Source organism: Lingula anatina, chromosome 2 (genome assembly GCF_051362555.1).
Source record: "Lingula anatina isolate TDL-2025a chromosome 2, LinAna3.0, whole genome shotgun sequence".
Lineage (NCBI taxonomy): Eukaryota > Metazoa > Brachiopoda > Lingulata > Lingulida > Lingulidae > Lingula > Lingula anatina.
Window position 1 is genome coordinate 36,559,257 of NC_141768.1, and position 17,024 is coordinate 36,576,280.

Genomic DNA, 17,024 nt, shown 5'->3' on the forward strand with positions numbered 1-17,024 from the left:
TACCTGGTAAATAAATTACGGTTGTGCGTTAAGGTAAAAATTCGGACTAATTATAGAAATTTAAGCTCGTTCCCGCCATCGGGATCAAACCGGAAGTACAATAAATGGTGAACTCGCTTTTGCAGTCTTCTAAACTAAAGAGTGCTTTTATTTTGCGACGTGTGAATTTAAATGGCAGAATGCAGTGAATATTAAAGAAGAGTATGTGTCGATGATCCAGTTGCACGATGCAGTAGTTAAAACAAAATGTAAGATGTAAACCCTCTGGTTTTAAATATATGATATGTATTTTTCCCAGTGAATGAATTTAACAAGTAGCTAACAGTTTTAAAATGCCTCTGCCAAGGGTAGACAGTCCACTGAGAACAATAAATAATGACATCTGTAAGTGTAAAGAAAGTTTACAATTAATTATGATGTTTATAGGTCAGTAATGCTATTTTGTTGCGGTTATATTGTTAAAGTGACAACATCTTCTTATGAGATTCATATATTATGTACAACAAATACAGTTATAAACAACTCATAGAAATATTACATATTCCATTTTTACCACCAAAGCAATGGTTATTGCAATTACTCTGGAATCTGTGCTTGCCATAGAACCACATGGATCTTCATAGATGGCTATGCTTCTGCAATTTATCCCTTAAAGAGATAATTACAAAAAACCAAACTTAAAGAAAAAGCACACTGACTAGTTTTGAAAGTCGGAATGGATTCATTAACCATTACCAAGTATAGGAAAACCATCTTTAATTCCTGGAAAAAACATGTTTTGGCCAAACCGAATAGTTGTTATCTCTTTAATGTAGCTTTGGATTTTGTTTTTCATGGTCATTTAGCTGAATACTGTCATGTGTCATATTTTCATTGATAAGAAAATCAAAAAGGGCCTAGTAAAGCACACGTCCAAGTTCCAGCCAAACAGTTCACAATGCATGGAAGTGGACAAGCGAGGAATTGGCCCTATGTCATCAACTTGGGGAACAGCATCATTGGCGTTAGCGTGCTGGCTATGCCATTTTGCTTCAAACAGGTAATTTGCCAGTTTTTAGTATCAAACTGCATTTGCTTATAAAAATATATGTTCACTACTAGTAACTAATATTGTTAAAGTGACGGTGATGAATTCCAGTTTGTAACACAAGTAGTGTCCTTTTACTAGACCCTCTATTTTCATACCAGAGCTCTTGTGCTTACAATGTAATGTGTAGAAATTAGCCGTACATTTAGCATATGGTTTTCATTATAATTCATTATAATTCAAGAATAACTTGAAATAATGAACAAATAATAAACGTGTTAGAGAATAAAATGATGTTAAATAGTGATGATAATTCTGATGGTCAGTCTATATTTTGTTTTAGTGTGGTGTAGTGTTGGGCACTGTGCTTCTGCTAGGCAGTGCCTGGTTAACTGAGACAGCATGTTGGATTCTCATGAAGGCTGCTTTCACTGCAAAGAAGAGGTCTTATGAATATTTAGGTGTGTCATTTGTTAAAACTGGTCTTTATTTCTTAAATTTTTTCTTGCACATTGCATGGCACAATGAACTTAAGTTAGTCTCATTGGCATTTTTCTGTCAGATTATTAATGGATTTAGTGCAATATTTATTTGACTAAAATTATCGAGAAATTTTCTGTTAGTTAGCGCCTTTAGTTGTGGTTTGACACAAACAACTAGTGTAGTATAAAATACTTAAGTATGGTGTAACTTATCTTATAGCTCTCCATACATTTGGCGCTGCTGGGAAGTTGGCAGTGGAAGTCAGGTATAGATGAATTACTTGTCATTATATAAACTTTATTATCAACTTATTTGAGATTCGGATTTGACTCAATTTGTTTGTCAGAAAGGTGTACTGGAATTCAATACAATATTGTTTTTATATATAGATATAATGAAAAAGTTTCTCTTGCTGGTATTTTAAATTTAAATGATTTATAGTGCTTATTTGTACATGTATACAAATTAGGCATACCATAAAACACTTCAGAGAATTGATACAGATTCAAATGCATAACATATTTTTCCTTCTTCCAGCATAATAGGCCTGTTGATAGGAACATGTATAGCATTCTTTGTGATAATTGGAGACCTGGGGCCGCCCATTGTATCAAAAATATTTGGAATAGAGGTAAAGTTTATCTCAAGTTTATATGCCTTAGTTTACAGCAAACCATATTTTCATTGGCAGACTGCATCATATAAGGCTTTGGCTTTCCTGTTCATCCAATTGATAATTATTGAGTGTGCATGTTTATGACTACATCCTGATTAGGTCTGTAGTTGTCTTGTATGAGCATGGCTTTAGAAAGAAAAACTGATTTATACCAATTATGGGAAGATAAGGAAAATAATATGCAAGGGTTTGTAAAAAAGATAAAAAAACTAATTGCTAGTTTCCATCTGTGCTTATGTTTTTGAATCCTAATTCCCTCACCAGTATATGCTTCATAAGAGCTGTTTATGTATTTTACAAGATGTCTTAAACTCCAAGAACAGAGCAAACATTTCAGTTAATATTCTCGTAAAAAAGGTAAGGTTGGTGCTCTTGTTTCAGAATACCTCAACACTGCGAACTTCTTTGATGGTGTTCTTAGGCCTGTTTGTGGCGCTACCTTTAGGAATGTTAAGGAGCATAGAGAGTCTCAGTAACATAAGTGCAGTATCCATAGGGTTCTATACAGTATTTGTGGCAGAGGTAAGGATGAGAAATTTGGGTGAAGTTTTATTTTCTAATATTGTATTCTTAGAGAACTGCATGAAAATGTTAAAAAGTCGTGCTTGTAAAAATTTATTTTCTCCTTTATAATTATTGTGTGAATAATCTATGTGGATCTTTTATTATAGATTAAAAGACCACATCATGGGATGAAAGATTTAATGTTTGCTTTCTTTATTAGCATGGTCTGTTCGTATCTCTGCATAAAATCCCTCTTTTATTTTACCACTAGGTTGTCCTGACAGCATTCCCACACTTGTGGTCAGGGGTGTGGGTAGCTAAAGTGGACTTCTGGAAAGCAGATGGCATGTTCCAGTGTCTGCCTATATTCTCTATGTCTTTAGCATGTCAGACGTAAGTTTTCTTAAGCTTATAATCATGCACGCATCTGTATAAGAAGAGCACTTAAATTTCTCGATTTCAGTCAGCACAAATGGTTAAGAAAATTTGTTATTAAGACTTGCTCGATTAAGAAAGAAAAATTCACCGGTAGGACATTTTAAATGTGTTTATTTTTCTTTTTTATCCTTTCAGCTATATATTTGTGATATATGATGCCCTGCCTTTGCCATCATTGAATAGAATAATGTCAATAGTCAAAAGTACTATATGGCTCAGTATTGTAATCAATTTTGGTGTAAGTTTGCAAACAAGGTTGCTAATATTATTATATCCTTTATGGTATGCAGTGTTAGTTACTTTTCATTAAAATCTCACAGTGATGACAAAAAAACGAAAGTGTGCTGTTAATTGTGATGTTATGTGTGGTGGGTTCATTCTTGTATATGTATACAAATCCTAAAGACAAGCTGCAAAAGCTAAGGAAAATTTAAATATATTTATATTTTGATAATAATTTTCAGCCATGAGCTTCAGCTAAATATTCAAGAGTGAGCTCAGATGTCTTAACATAAAAGATATCAAGCATTCACAGTTTTACAGTATTTTTTTTATGCCCAAGACATTAACTTATCTTCTCAATTTTGTACTCTGAAACTCAGGGTGTTAACAAACACATAAAAGGAATAGTATGAAAGTGGGCTAACCTTTGTGTCTTTTTTCCTTACAGTCAGTTATTTGTAATGTATGATGCCCTGCCGGAACCGTCAGTGAATAGAATGAACTCTATAGTGAAGAGCGCTGTTTGGTTCTGTACTGCAGTATATTTAACTGTAAGTTAATATTAGTAATGGTCATAACAGCATGTTTACTGATTTTGTTCAGATTGTTTCACTCAGGTGGCAGACTTCATACAATACAGTGTAGTTACTGCTAATTCTTTCTACTTAATTTTTTAAAAGGCATAAGGGGCATCACACCATGAAATGGATTTTGATTGAGTTTTAGAGTCTTTCTTAAAGTCAACTTCGCTTTATCAATTAAGTCAAAGCACTGTATCCAAAATCATTTTGCAGATCTTGTTTCTTTAAATTTCAGTTTTACCTACGTAAATTCATTACCATTTGGTATTATGAGCCTCTTTTTTTAAGTATTTTAAATGTATAGCAAATAAGACAGAAATGCTGAGAAATCGCAAAAAGTTGCTTCATTTTGATACGAAAATTTGCCCCCTGTACCCTAAGTCTAATAGGTTGCACATGATGTGTAAATACATACTCTGCTTTATTATCATTGCCTTCCTTTGCCCATAGCTGAGATTATTTTGTGATAAATGGTTGCTGTTTGATTTTCCATCAATCATCTCTCAGTCTCAGTGGTTCACTGCTTCATATCTAAGATATTAGCTGCATTGCAATGAGTAGATAGTTAACACCCATTGACACCATTGAATGCTCAAAGCTGTGCTTATTAGATTAATTCCAATTGTTATATCTGCATTATAGTTAAATATGTTCAACATATATAGTAAAAGTATAATAGCATTTATAAAATGTGATAGCAATTTAGTTTTTATGAACTATTTTCCAGCAAAATTATGTCATGGTTTAATGAAAATGGTTTATTTTATGTTTTCCTCTCACTTAAGTGTCAGACTTTTGACTCAGATTTATAGCATGGCAGATGTTGAAGACATAAAAAAACATTTCTTTTCAGGTTGGATTCTTTGGTTATATAGCATTCTGTGATGTTTCGGTCAGTGGAGATGTGCTCATGAACTTTAAACCTACAATATTCAGTGAGGCCATTAAGATGGGTTTTGTGCTGTCAGTGGCTGTCAGTTTTCCACTCTGCATTTTCCCATGCAGGGCCAGTATCAACACTTTGTTCTTTTCTGAGGTAACTATGCTCATGATCACCAACCACACCCTGGTTTAATATTCTCCAAAAAACAGTCATTGTAATTATAGATTTTTTGTCACAAAAATGCAGTGGAGTTTTGGTGAACTGTTTTTTTTTTAAGTCAAATACTTTTGCAGTGTGTATCTACATGTATGTTAGAAGAAAGCAGATGTGAAGCTTTCTTGATTTTGAATGTCATTGTTTTATAACAGGCTCATCTCCATGGTAATATTGGTGGGGCCCCAGTTATTCCTCCATGGCGCTTTAAAATCATCACCATCTGTATTGTACTTTTTACTCTGGTACTGGGTATTTTGGTCCCAAATAGTAAGTAACTTAGATGTTATATTAAATTCAGTTGTTGTGGTCTTCATATGTTTGATTTCAATCTTTCTTAAACATTAATATGAACTATGAAGAACAAATAGCATGTATAATATGCTGTTAAAGGGAATTCTGCAAAAGATCTGTAAGATTTTTCTAAATAAAAGTATGATAATGGAAGAATCTGTGATTTATTTGCTTGTTAATTTTATTTGTTGATCCTATCAATAGAAAGCAAAGGATCAATATCAGTAGGGTATTTAGTCTTTGCATATTTAGTGAAATAATGTATTTGATTATTATAGATAAATTTATGTCTTTAAATGTCACATGGAACATTGTGTTATACTTTTTCTCTTAAATGAATCCTTTTTTAATTTCAGTTGAGTTTGTATTGGGTCTGACAGGGGCCACAATGGGCTCTATGATTTGTTACATCTTTCCATCTGTCATGTTCATCACTGTCATGTCCTCTTCAAGTGGTGGAAGCAAGTCAACAGCACAGGTAAATATTCCACTTACAGATCAATGTACTGTCCAGGTTCCAGTGTTGAACCCAGAATGCTTTAAATTAAGTTTTTTAATTTATTACTGGACAATTTAGTCTAATTGACAACATTGCTTTCCCTCTCAGAGACTTTGGTCAATCAGCCGATTAGAATGAACAATTTACCCACATACACATAGTATTCAGACCCAAAGTGTATTTGAAAGGAATAAAATAAAATGAGTTTAAGTTACAGATGCTTATTATGTTTAAAGCACTAAGACAAGCTGAGCCCTGAGAAAGTTTTACTGCATTTTACTACCCTCTACCAGGGTGGCAGATTATATAGGGAAAAAATGGAAAAATCCACAGAGCCAAATGACTGTTTATTTATCTAGAGACATATCAGTTTTTTTGTGAATATCAATGAAAAATCAATCTGTAGCCCTGGTAGAAGGTAGCATTTTACTATTTCCACAGTATCTGTTGACAAATTTGTTGACAGTGTATTTTGTCCATATTGCTGAACCTAAATGTTGCCCTCACTACAGTCCTTGTACTCTGATTTATATGCTTGCTTTGTTTTAGATGGTGTTAATCTTTATATCAATATTATTGCCCCTGATCTCTGACAAATATAATGGTCTTGTTTCAGATGGTGCTATTTTTAGGTGTAACCATCCTTCTAGCCAGCACCTATACCACTCTCCAGTCCCACGATGAGGCCCAGTCACGCCAGGCTCTGGTGGTCCCTGATGACCATCAACACCCTGTAGTGGACCAAGGTCAGGCGCCCACAGAACCACCAAAGTCAGCTGATCATGATGAGGGAGACGAGGTCAAGAAGCAAGCAGGTTGGGGTATAGGAATTCTCGGTTTCACAGTGGTGAAAGTGCTTCTGATAAATATAGCACAAATAACAAGTTCATGCTTAAATATAGCACAAATAACAAGTTCATGCTTAAATATAGCACAAATAACAAGTTCATGTTGATTTAAGGAGTTTTCTTCAAACTGAATATGGATATATTTACTAGGGATATAGCTTTTAACTTAACACTTTGGTCTGATAAAAAATATGCATGTGTTGGTGTTTGTGTGGATGGGCACATGCATACATGCCTGTGGCTTTTTAAAGATAAGACATTTCTGTCATGGAAGAGTTCTGATGCAGTTACAAATTCTAAAATGACCACTTTGATATTTTTTGTTGTAGGAGATGATGTAATAAAGGATGAAGGTAAGAAAGGTGAAAAGGACACAGAGAAAAGTGGACAGCTTATAGAACCTCCTGTCAAGGGGGACAGCAAGGGGGACAAAGCTGATGTTAAAAAGAAAGAAGGGGAGAAGGAAAAGGCAGTGGCTGTTGAGAAAAAAGAGGGAGAAGGTTGGTGGTGGGCATATATGTTGTCTTTTGTCGCTTTTATGCTTTTTGGACATGGTTCACAGAGGTGAAATCTGTACTTGCTCAAATCCTCATTTTCTTCTCTCTTAATATACATTTACAAGATATGATATTCAAACTATTATATGGCAGATTCTCCCCTCTGTAAAATTATGGTAAATAATGAATTTACGTGATCTTGATTTCAAATTTCCAAACATTTTAAAGCAGTTCTGTCTTGCAGTTTTTGGAGGAAAAGAGAACTGCCTGCAAAACTACAACATCAGTGTGCATAAGAATTGCCTGAAATATGCAATGTATTTCAGATGCTCATCTGCATCTCCATTGTTTGGTTGTTTGCCTATTGTGAATGAAGTCTTTCAGTTATTTTGGACAGATTATGGTTTGCTATTATTGCATATAAAATCTCCCTGTTATGGGGCATTTTATATTTTGCACATTCATCTTCCCTTATTTTTAGGAAAACTTTATACAACAGTATAGGCCTGTTGTAAAAAAAGCTTTGTGGAGATTTATGCATTACCTTTGATTCGGGAAAGATATTTTGGGTTTAAATATTTTTGCTCTTTTTTTGTTCAGTTGCCTCAACTTTGGCACAATTTCGGATCTTATGAGCATTTTCTTCTGCTTTTCCATCCACCTTTTGCAATATTATCCTGCATTCAGTTTTTAAAACATAATTGTTATATTCTCCCAGATGTTGATGACAAGCGTCAAGAACCTCCAATTCCCCATGAGCCTGATGACAAGGTGCCAGAAGAAAAGGAAACTGATAAAGAAGGAGAAAAAGATAAGAGTGTAAAAGAAGGGGAAAATGCAAAAGACACGAAAAAGGTATGTTATTAGGGAAAATGGTCAAAATTCGCTCCAGATTAGCTAGGTAGAAAGTTATGCATCAAAGATTTCTGTTTTGTCGAAAAAATTTTCTGCACTAGAAGACATTTTTCATACATTATTCACTCATACACATTTTAGCAAGAAAAGGATGATGTTAAGGACGTCCCAAACACAACTCCTTCAATGAAAGCAAAAGTGAAAAACTCAGAGGACAAAGAAGTGGCTGAAGACAAAAAAGAATTGAAGAAAGAAGATAAAGCAAGCGCAAAGAGCTCAAACAAAACACAGGCATGTACATGTATCAGTACCTTTTCTTATGCTGATCATTTTAGATGAAAATATGAGATTGAGGGTGACATTTTTTTTACCAGATATGAATAAATATTAAAACAAACATGATACAAGTTCTTAAATATGTTTTAAGATATTTCCTTTATAGCAGTATTTTTTGTCATACAATGTTTAGAGGTTAACTTTTGGCTTTACTTTAAAGGACCATATTGAGGAGAAACAGGAAGCATTGCTGAAGGAATTACAGAAACAGCAAGTGGAAGCAAAGCAACTGCTGCAGGAACAAAGAGAAATCATAGAAGAATTGAAAAAACACAAAGAAGATCACAAGGGAGAGGTGTGTTAAAAGGAAACTGATTGACATCAAAGCTAACTATTTTAGTGAGGGAATTTTCATTACTGACCAGTAATAGTAATAAAATAGCTGTTTAATGTGAAAATAAATGTCTCTATTAATTTTTAGGAAGGAAAGATAGCCAGTGACCAAAATCAGCAGCCAGTTCAACAACAACAGCAATTGCCAGGACAGCAGCCACTAGTTCAAGGCAACCAGTTGGGGGTACAACAGCCACAACAGGGCCTAGGACAGCAGCCTGCTCAACAACAGCAAGTTCCAGTACAGCAACAACAGCTACAGCAAGTTCAACAGCCAGTGCAATTGCAGCAAAGTGCACAGCTGAAACAGAATGTACAACAACAGGCAGTGCAGGAACAACAACAGCAACAACAACAACCATTACAACAGCAACAAGGGCAACAAAACATACCAGTACAACAACAGCAACAGGTACAAGTGCCTCAGCAGGCAGCGCAACAGCAGCAGCCTGGACAGCTACTGCAACAACAGGGACAACAACCAGTGCAGCAACAGCAGCAGGTACAACAGCAGCAAGGACAACAAAACATAAATGTACAACAACAACAACAACCTGTACAGCAGCAAATGGGGATAAATGGACAACAATATCAAAACCAAGCACCTGCTGTAAATCAGCAGCAACAACAGCCAGCTGCACAGCAACAAAATCAGCAACAGCAACAACAGGTTTTGCAACAGCAAAAACAGCAGCCCATAGTACAACAGGGACAGCAGTTCCAACAAGTCCCACAAAACCAGCTTGCTGGTCAACAACAACAACAACAACAAGATGTACCAGCAGGCAATGTGCTGCAACAAAATTATGGGCAGAATAACAAACAACAGGGTCAGGTGCCTCAAGGTGTAAACCAGGGCCAAAATAATGTGCCTGGAAATGTGGCTGGACAAGGATTACCACAACAACAACAACAACAACAACAACAACAGCAGTTTCAAGGGAAACAGCAGAATCTCAAGCAAAATGACTTAGTGCAACAAGTTATGAATGGGGGTTAAGCCAGTTTTGCATCTGGTATGCGAGGAGTTCCATATTGATTGTTACCATTAAACTATGAAGAATTTAAAAATGTTACTGTTTTTTTATATGGAAGGAAAATAGACAGCGTGGAAAGAATGCTCCTCAGGAGTTGAGTATGATGATTTGATCAGTTTCAGTGATATCAGTTTCACTACATGAATTGAAATGCTTTAAGGTTTCTTTATCTGTTGAGAGATGTCAGTTGTATCATTTCACTACGTTGGTCCAAGTTTGAGTGTATATATTTTGTGTTGGAATAGGATCAAGTCATTTATTTTTCAAAATGCCTGTGGTATCTTGAAATCAAACAATTCTCGTATTGTTCTGTTCAACCTACAGGCTATCGCTCGACATACTTGGCGATCAAATATGAATATTGAAGCTTTTGATAGTAAGAAGTAATTGTTTGCAGTAGCATTAAATGTTGTAATAAGCGAACCCCATCTTTAATTCCAGATTCTAAAATAGTGAAGTAAGTTAATTGATCATGTGTGATTGATATAGATTGTACAGTACATGAATGGGCTAAACAAATAAAATTTGTTTAGTTTTGTTTAAACGGAATTTGTTTAGTAAGGACAACTGTAGTGAATCCATTTTAATTTATAGCAGAGCATTCTGTTTTCAGCATATTTAAAGACAAATTTAATCTGGAAGTAACTAGGGTTTTAAGGTAATTCATGTGGTTTGTAGTAAAACCCTCAGGAATGTGATAAATGTGAAGGAAATTAAGTGTAATTACTCAAAAATGTAAAAAAATACCAAAAAATGTTACGATATATATTCCTTGGCTTCAGTTCCTTCTTAAATGCATGTGCATTTTGCAATAGCATATACATGTTAGGTCAGACTTTGCACACAGGCATACGAGTAATAAGAGGTTTGTAGTATTTATGGTGGGAGATTTTATAATAAAAGGTGCTGTTACACAGAAGTTTACTTATTTAACTATACAAAAAATATAAATAAATAAACAAAAATTAAAAAAAAACTTTTATAATATATTTTATAAAAGCATTTAAAACAAAATGGTGACCCAGTCGTTTAACAAGATACCAACACAGTAAACCACTATAAACAATGGAAATGGTATATTGAAAGTAAATTTATACAGCAAATGTTATTGTAAAAATGAATCATGCTTGATAATTTTTTTGTGCTTTTGATTTATGATTAGCACTTCGATTTCAGATTTTCTAATGTTGACTAATGTTAAAATCAGTAACCCAGAAGTCTCATGTTTTAAAAGAAGAACATAGCTTTGTGCCAGGAATACAAACCCATCAGGAAAACAACTGGTCATTTATGACAAATATGTAATTTTATAAATTACAATTTTATTAAATATAGTAAACATTGGCACAGCATAAAATTAGAACACAACTAGCATTGAAATGCACAAAATATTTTCCTTATAAAGATGCCATTTATATTTCATATAATCAGTTCAATTCAAATATATAGTTGACGTATGGAATGCTGCATTACTAAGTTGAAAAAATAATTGCTTATATTTATCTCTTTTTACATAGAATATTTTTTACATATAATCAAATGCATTTTTCAATGGGCTTAAAATGTTGTCACATTTGCTGAGAAACAAGATTGCATTTGCCCTTAACATTCAACAAACATAAATATACTTATCAAAAACTGACTGATTATTTTGTATACAAATAGTATTTTAAATACTGATTGTTCATAGACTTGAAGTAATATTTCAGAAAAGATGTAAAAGCAGCACCAGACATTTACAAGGTTTGGTTTTGAAAAAAGCACCAGACATTGATGATCTAAATATATGTAAATTGTATTTTTAAATAAAATATGAAATTACTGAGTAGTTAATCCATTTTACCACTTAAGAACCTATTTTGGTTGTTCTTAGGCTGGAAACATTCCTTTGCAATGTGAGAGAGAATGCTGTGGCCAGTCTCCCATGAAGCACAATCCCCAGAAGACCAGTGGTGCAAAGCTTAGAGTAGCTGTCAGTAGTAATAGAGCTCCCATATGACCACTCCCACTCTTGCTGCTTTAAATAATAGATCCAGAACAATTTGAAAGTACATTGTGCCCACAACACGACTTGGACTTTTCTACATTAAAACTAAAACATTAACATATTCTGCAAAATGAACAAAAATGAATATCAAATGCAATTGAACTTGCCTTTTCTTTATCAATTCTTAGAGCACAACTTGGTGGAACTAAAAATAACTCCAAGATTAAAATTGTTTGAAAAGAAAATTTATATTCTCAATAAACTTGATTGCACATACCTTCCAATACCGGAAAATCTGAGAATTGCCAACCATGCCATGACCAGAATCAAACCACCAAGTTCTCTGAAACAAGGATAATACTGTTATTTACATCAAAAGCCCTGACACTATATTCCAAACAAATCTTAAATTTTTAAAACTCAAACTAAAAAACAAAACTTTTTTCAATATGGATGCCTGTGCAACATTTTGTCATCTGATGTTTGGATTCTTCCCCAGCTTCTATCATAATAACTGCTACAAACTCTGATTTTAAACAGTTAAAACTGTTTCTTTACCTTCCTTCCTCATGCTGAAGTGGATTGACTCTAGTGCTTAAAGTCATTTCTAATACAGTAACAGTTAAGTACAGTGTTCCAGCCAAACAAATGGCCATGTGTATCACACAAACGCTCCTCCATGCAGTGTTTTCTGAAATAGAAGATCTACCATAAACAAAATTCAACCCCACATGTTACACTTTTGTTAAGTGCCATTTTCAAACTTTCAGATTACCATTTTGATGAGCAATGAGTTAGCAGTAGAAAAATTGCAAATCTCATATAGATTTGGCTTTAATTGACCAAATATAAATAAATGTATCTATTGTGTTTGCCATTAATGTCTTTAATGATCTCCCTAGTACCTGGTGTGAACAAGCTATAAAAGTTTTCATTCTTATAATTTGTTAATACTAAGTCAATTTTACCATTCAATATGAAAGAACTTACCAACAAGAATAGGCTTGATAGCAATTGTAAGACACAGCAGTGTAGGAATGAAATAAATAGGCTAAAAGAAAAAATAACTACCTATGAAATCATGTTGTCAACAAAAACTATTTGATCATTTTATAAACTCTATATTCATGTTGTTTAATTTAATGTTGTCATTGAAGTTGTTAATTTTTTAGTTAAATTTTTATTCTGAAAAATTACAACTGAACTATGACAGTAAGATCAGAAATTCAAGTACTGTACATCAAAATCTGAAGAAACGATTTTGTAATGTGTACCACAAATGTACAAATACAATAATATTATAAATATGAACATCTACCATTTTGAAATATTATCACACTGCTGCATTATTTACACATGACAAAAAATACTTACAATCCAAATGTATGGGTCAGGATCATTAATCTAAAATCAAAAAATAAAAAAAACTGAACAAATATGTATCTGACAAGACTTCCAGAATTATGCAATATCACCTTATACAGGATTACTAAGTACCCAGTATATATCATTAATGCCCTGTCCTTAGTTCAGCAGAGACCATATCATATGACAGCACAGAGTACAAGGTACCTGACTTCTATTCTTTCATCAATTATGGAGCAAACATCACACCTACAGAGACCTAATAAGTACAATTATTATATAGTAAGATAAGCATTGTTTTGTGAGCTTGTGTGAAAGTTACAACTGGAATAGGACATATAACACCACTGCCCTTTAACAGTAGTGTAAGACCTTCCACACATTTCCTGCCAGTGTCAGCAGTGATACCTTCTACACAATGATTACAAGATTGAAAGTTTCAGAATTATTATACAGTGTAAGTAAGTTCAAACTTACACCCTGAAAATCTTATTAAGTAAAGATTGAACTTACTTACACTGTGTAATGATTAATACAAGCATTACATTCTACTCTTTTGTTCATCATTTGTATGAATTTACTGCAAAACAGCTGAAATTTAGGTATGGAATGATGGATGATTACTTCAATTTAGTTGTTACTGGCACAATTGGTAGTATAGATACTATGTTACATTAAAGATGATGCAAAAGAACAATGAATGTTTCTTACCTGCACATAGGCTGCCAAAGCAAAGAATACAGCAGCAACCACATTAATGGCCTGCCATGCCTTTTGCCACCCAGCACTACCTTCCATGGAACTCTCCTCTACATCCTGGGGTTTTGTCATTTTCTGCATAAAGAGCAGAAAAAAGATTAGTTGTATATTAATTGTTAGGGTAGTAACACCCCAGTCACCTCCCTACGGTGGCCCACAAGTGCACTCCAAATTCCAAACGACACTCCCAATTCTAAACCTCACACCGAATACTTAAACTTCACTCTCAATTCTTAAACCCCACTCCGAATTCGTAAACCCCACTCCGAATTCGCAAACCTCACTCCGAATTCATAAACCCCACTCCGAATTCGTAAACCTCACTCCGAATTGAAAAAGCTCACTCCGAATTCGCAAACCTCACTACGAATTCGTAAACCTCACTCCGAATTGAAAAAGCTCACTCCGAATTCGTAAACCTCACTCCGAATTCGTAAACCCCACTCCGAATTCGTAAACCTCACTCCGAATTGAAAAAGCTCACTCCGAATTCGTAAACCTCACTCCGAAATCATATTTTAACCCCGTTCACTGCCGTATAAAGTCGGAAGTAATATTCTAAGATGGGCTAGGGGATTTTACCAATAGAGGGCTTCGTGTGAAAACTAGTTATTTTTCATACTACTTGGTGCGCTGTATTCCCATTCACAAAATGATGACGTAGACGTATGACCCTTTTAAGCTCAAGGAAATAGAAGAAATGAAGAAAATAGGGATAAACATACATGTACTTAACAGCAAGTCACAATTAAAATATATTATGTTTACGTGTTTTCTTGTGTGTGTCGTTTTAAGGAATTATACATGTATTATGAATATGAGAACAGAATTACGAGTTGAAACAGCGTTGGAAGGAACAGATTTATGCACTACATGTATGTAAATAAACGTGCGTTATTTATTATTTAGGCTACAACTTCAAGCATTTTCACATGATTATTTTGAAATGAATGGTTAATACAGATAACATGTTTCAGGGTGTCGACATTGGCTTATATTATTTATAAATGGGCAAAACAATCCGTATTATCATATACTGTAGGCCTACACATGTACCTGTTATATAACCGAGTATACTTGATAACAGTAATTAGTAGCCCCTCACTCTTTTGCAGCTGAAATATTCATCTAAGATCATAGATAATCTAATAATTGAAATTAATCAGATTAATTACACTTTATTAATCGATTTCGAATGAATAACATGCAGAGGTGGATGGGGGGGGGGGGGGGGAGGCGTGTGAGGGGGGTCTTGACCCCCCTTTTGAATTCTGTAAAAGAAAATCATACCAATGTTAAAATTAGAATTTTAAATAATAGTTATAAAACGTACCAAATAGCACTGTTCGCCCTATAAGGGGGGGGGGGGGGGGCAGCTCTGCATGTGTAGCCTGTTATTCCAAAAAGAAAAAAAAAAACAGATCCCCCTTCAAATAATCCTGGATCCACCCCTGACATGTATGGATTATTAGTAGTATCAATCCTATGTTGAGAAAATTGGGAGCAGTGTCACTTAATTTGTCCTTTTATTTATAATGGTAAACCTGTAAATTGCTTCTTGCCCCCAATTTGTGTCCCTGGCGAGAGAGAGAGTGTGTGTATGTGTGTGTATGTAATTGTGAAAAATACTGAAAATATCTGGAGAAGTCAATTGACCTTGTGACGTAACATGACGTAACTGCTGTTTTATTTTCGTAAGGTATGTACTAGTATCACGCAAACCAAAATGTAACACAATTCGCACTGTTTGCTAAAACTCTCTTGAAGCTTTCACTGGAAGCGCCCAGCTAAAAAAAAAATTATTTGTCCCAGACAAATTACTGTTTCATAAGATTTCTCGAAGAGAACTTTGATGAGAATGGGCATAGTGGAATTGGGAGTGAGCTTTTTGAATTCGGAGTGAGGTTTACGAATTCGGAGTGAGGTTTGCGAATTCGGAGTGAGCTTTTTCAATTCGGAGTGAGGTTTACGAATTCGGAGTGAGGTTTGCGAATTCGGAGTGGGGTTTACGAATTCGGAGTGAGGTTTAAGAATTGAGAGTGAAGTTTAAGTATTTGGTGTGAGGTTTAGAATTGGGAGTGTCATTTGGAATTTGGAGTGCACTTGGGAGCCACCGCACCTCCCGACTATTTCAAGATATATCATACACATACACACATATTAATTAAAAATAAATAAATTTCCCAAACTCAATGAGCACTCAAGTTCTTTCAATTTCTCTCAAGTAGGTAGATCACAATCCGCTAGGGGCGCTACAGTCGTAACTGTCCACGGGCAGTGAAGTGTTAAACTGAAGTCGGCCTGCTGACAGTTCGCCTATGGAACCCCTTTTTTAAATCTCTCTTTTAGCGCTGCGTAAAAAAACTAATACAAGCCATTAACTAAATAAGTTGTAAATCAAAGAGTAAAATCCGGTCACATGATTTTCCCATGTTGCAGTCTTTGACAAGTTTCGGTTCTGCTTGTTTTAAGTTTTGCCTCTACAAAATGCTAAAAAATTTCAGGTAAGTGCTGGTATCATCTTTTTGAAATTTATATCCAGCAAAGTTTATGAAATTTGCTATATTATGTAGAAAAATCATGAAATTTGAAGGTTGCGAAGTATAGTTAATTTAATCCGCAATATTACATGATGTGAAAATTACCACAGGGAAATAGCTCTGCCCTGATTAGTCACAGGCTATGTGAGCCAGACAATAGGCTGAGCACACAAAGACACACAGGGTGCTCTGCTGCGCCTGAGTGATCACTGCTGGTCAGTGGGCACAGGTTTTGAGCTGAGAAGTGTGGACACTTTTGGTGGATTTTTGCAGTTAAAAAACTTCAATATCTTTGTTGCTTGTAGGAATATTTAAAAAATTCCAAATGATTTCATCCGGTTTTTGCATTACCTTTCAGATGATATAAGTATTTTAATTTTCTGATCAGTTTGAAAATTTTTCTGATATACCTATCTCAAGTGAGTCTTGCCTCAGAGAATGAATACAACTTTCCCAAGAAATCTTACAAAGGCGTAATTATTAATTATGATCTAGGATCTAATATCATATATTGCTAACAAGTTGAAGTGATAAACACATGTCAATGATGCATTAAAGAGAAATTACCTACATTTCAAATACGTGCATTTCTGTCAGGAACTTAGGACCGGAAGTTACAGGAAATATGCTGGCTGTAAGTAAAAGAA

General features: G+C 34.6%; 2 protein-coding genes across 5 annotated transcripts; one reads left to right on the plus strand and one right to left on the minus strand.

Annotated features, from left to right (window-relative positions):
- The first annotated feature begins 67 nt into the window (after positions 1 to 67).
- Positions 68 to 10,645, plus strand: LOC106178421 (uncharacterized). 2 transcript variants are annotated; one of them, XM_087004212.1, is made up of 17 exons: positions 68 to 248; positions 882 to 1,039; positions 1,371 to 1,488; positions 1,730 to 1,775; positions 2,048 to 2,141; positions 2,568 to 2,708; positions 2,962 to 3,083; positions 3,264 to 3,366; positions 4,785 to 4,967; positions 5,183 to 5,297; positions 5,678 to 5,799; positions 6,437 to 6,635; positions 6,998 to 7,168; positions 7,884 to 8,020; positions 8,162 to 8,311; positions 8,517 to 8,651; positions 8,778 to 10,645. In XM_087004212.1, exons 2-17 carry the CDS (start codon positions 938 to 940, stop codon positions 9,687 to 9,689), a joined length of 2,850 nt encoding a protein of 949 aa, XP_086860338.1. In that variant the 5' UTR covers positions 68 to 248; positions 882 to 937; the 3' UTR covers positions 9,690 to 10,645. The 2 variants fall into 2 exon arrangements, with proteins under 2 accessions (XP_086860338.1, XP_013417027.2); XM_013561573.2 differs by lacking the exon at positions 3,264 to 3,366 and adding an exon at positions 3,799 to 3,901.
- Positions 10,646 to 11,028: 383 nt separating this feature from the next.
- LOC106178422 (transmembrane protein 220) lies at positions 11,029 to 17,016 on the minus strand. 3 transcript variants are annotated; one of them, XM_024074914.2, is made up of 7 exons: positions 16,949 to 17,016; positions 13,790 to 13,912; positions 13,088 to 13,117; positions 12,704 to 12,764; positions 12,272 to 12,404; positions 11,991 to 12,056; positions 11,029 to 11,740 (listed from the first exon to the last, which is right to left on the minus strand). In XM_024074914.2, the coding sequence occupies exons 2-7, from the start codon at positions 13,907 to 13,909 to the stop codon at positions 11,596 to 11,598; spliced, it is 555 nt and encodes a 184-aa protein (XP_023930682.2). In that variant the 5' UTR covers positions 13,910 to 13,912; positions 16,949 to 17,016; the 3' UTR covers positions 11,029 to 11,595. The 3 variants fall into 3 exon arrangements, with proteins under 3 accessions (XP_023930682.2, XP_013417028.2, XP_013417030.2); XM_013561574.2 differs by having other exon boundaries at positions 11,029 to 11,743; XM_013561576.3 differs by having other exon boundaries at positions 11,029 to 11,743; positions 16,945 to 16,994.
- Between the last annotated feature and the right edge of the window lie 8 nt (positions 17,017 to 17,024).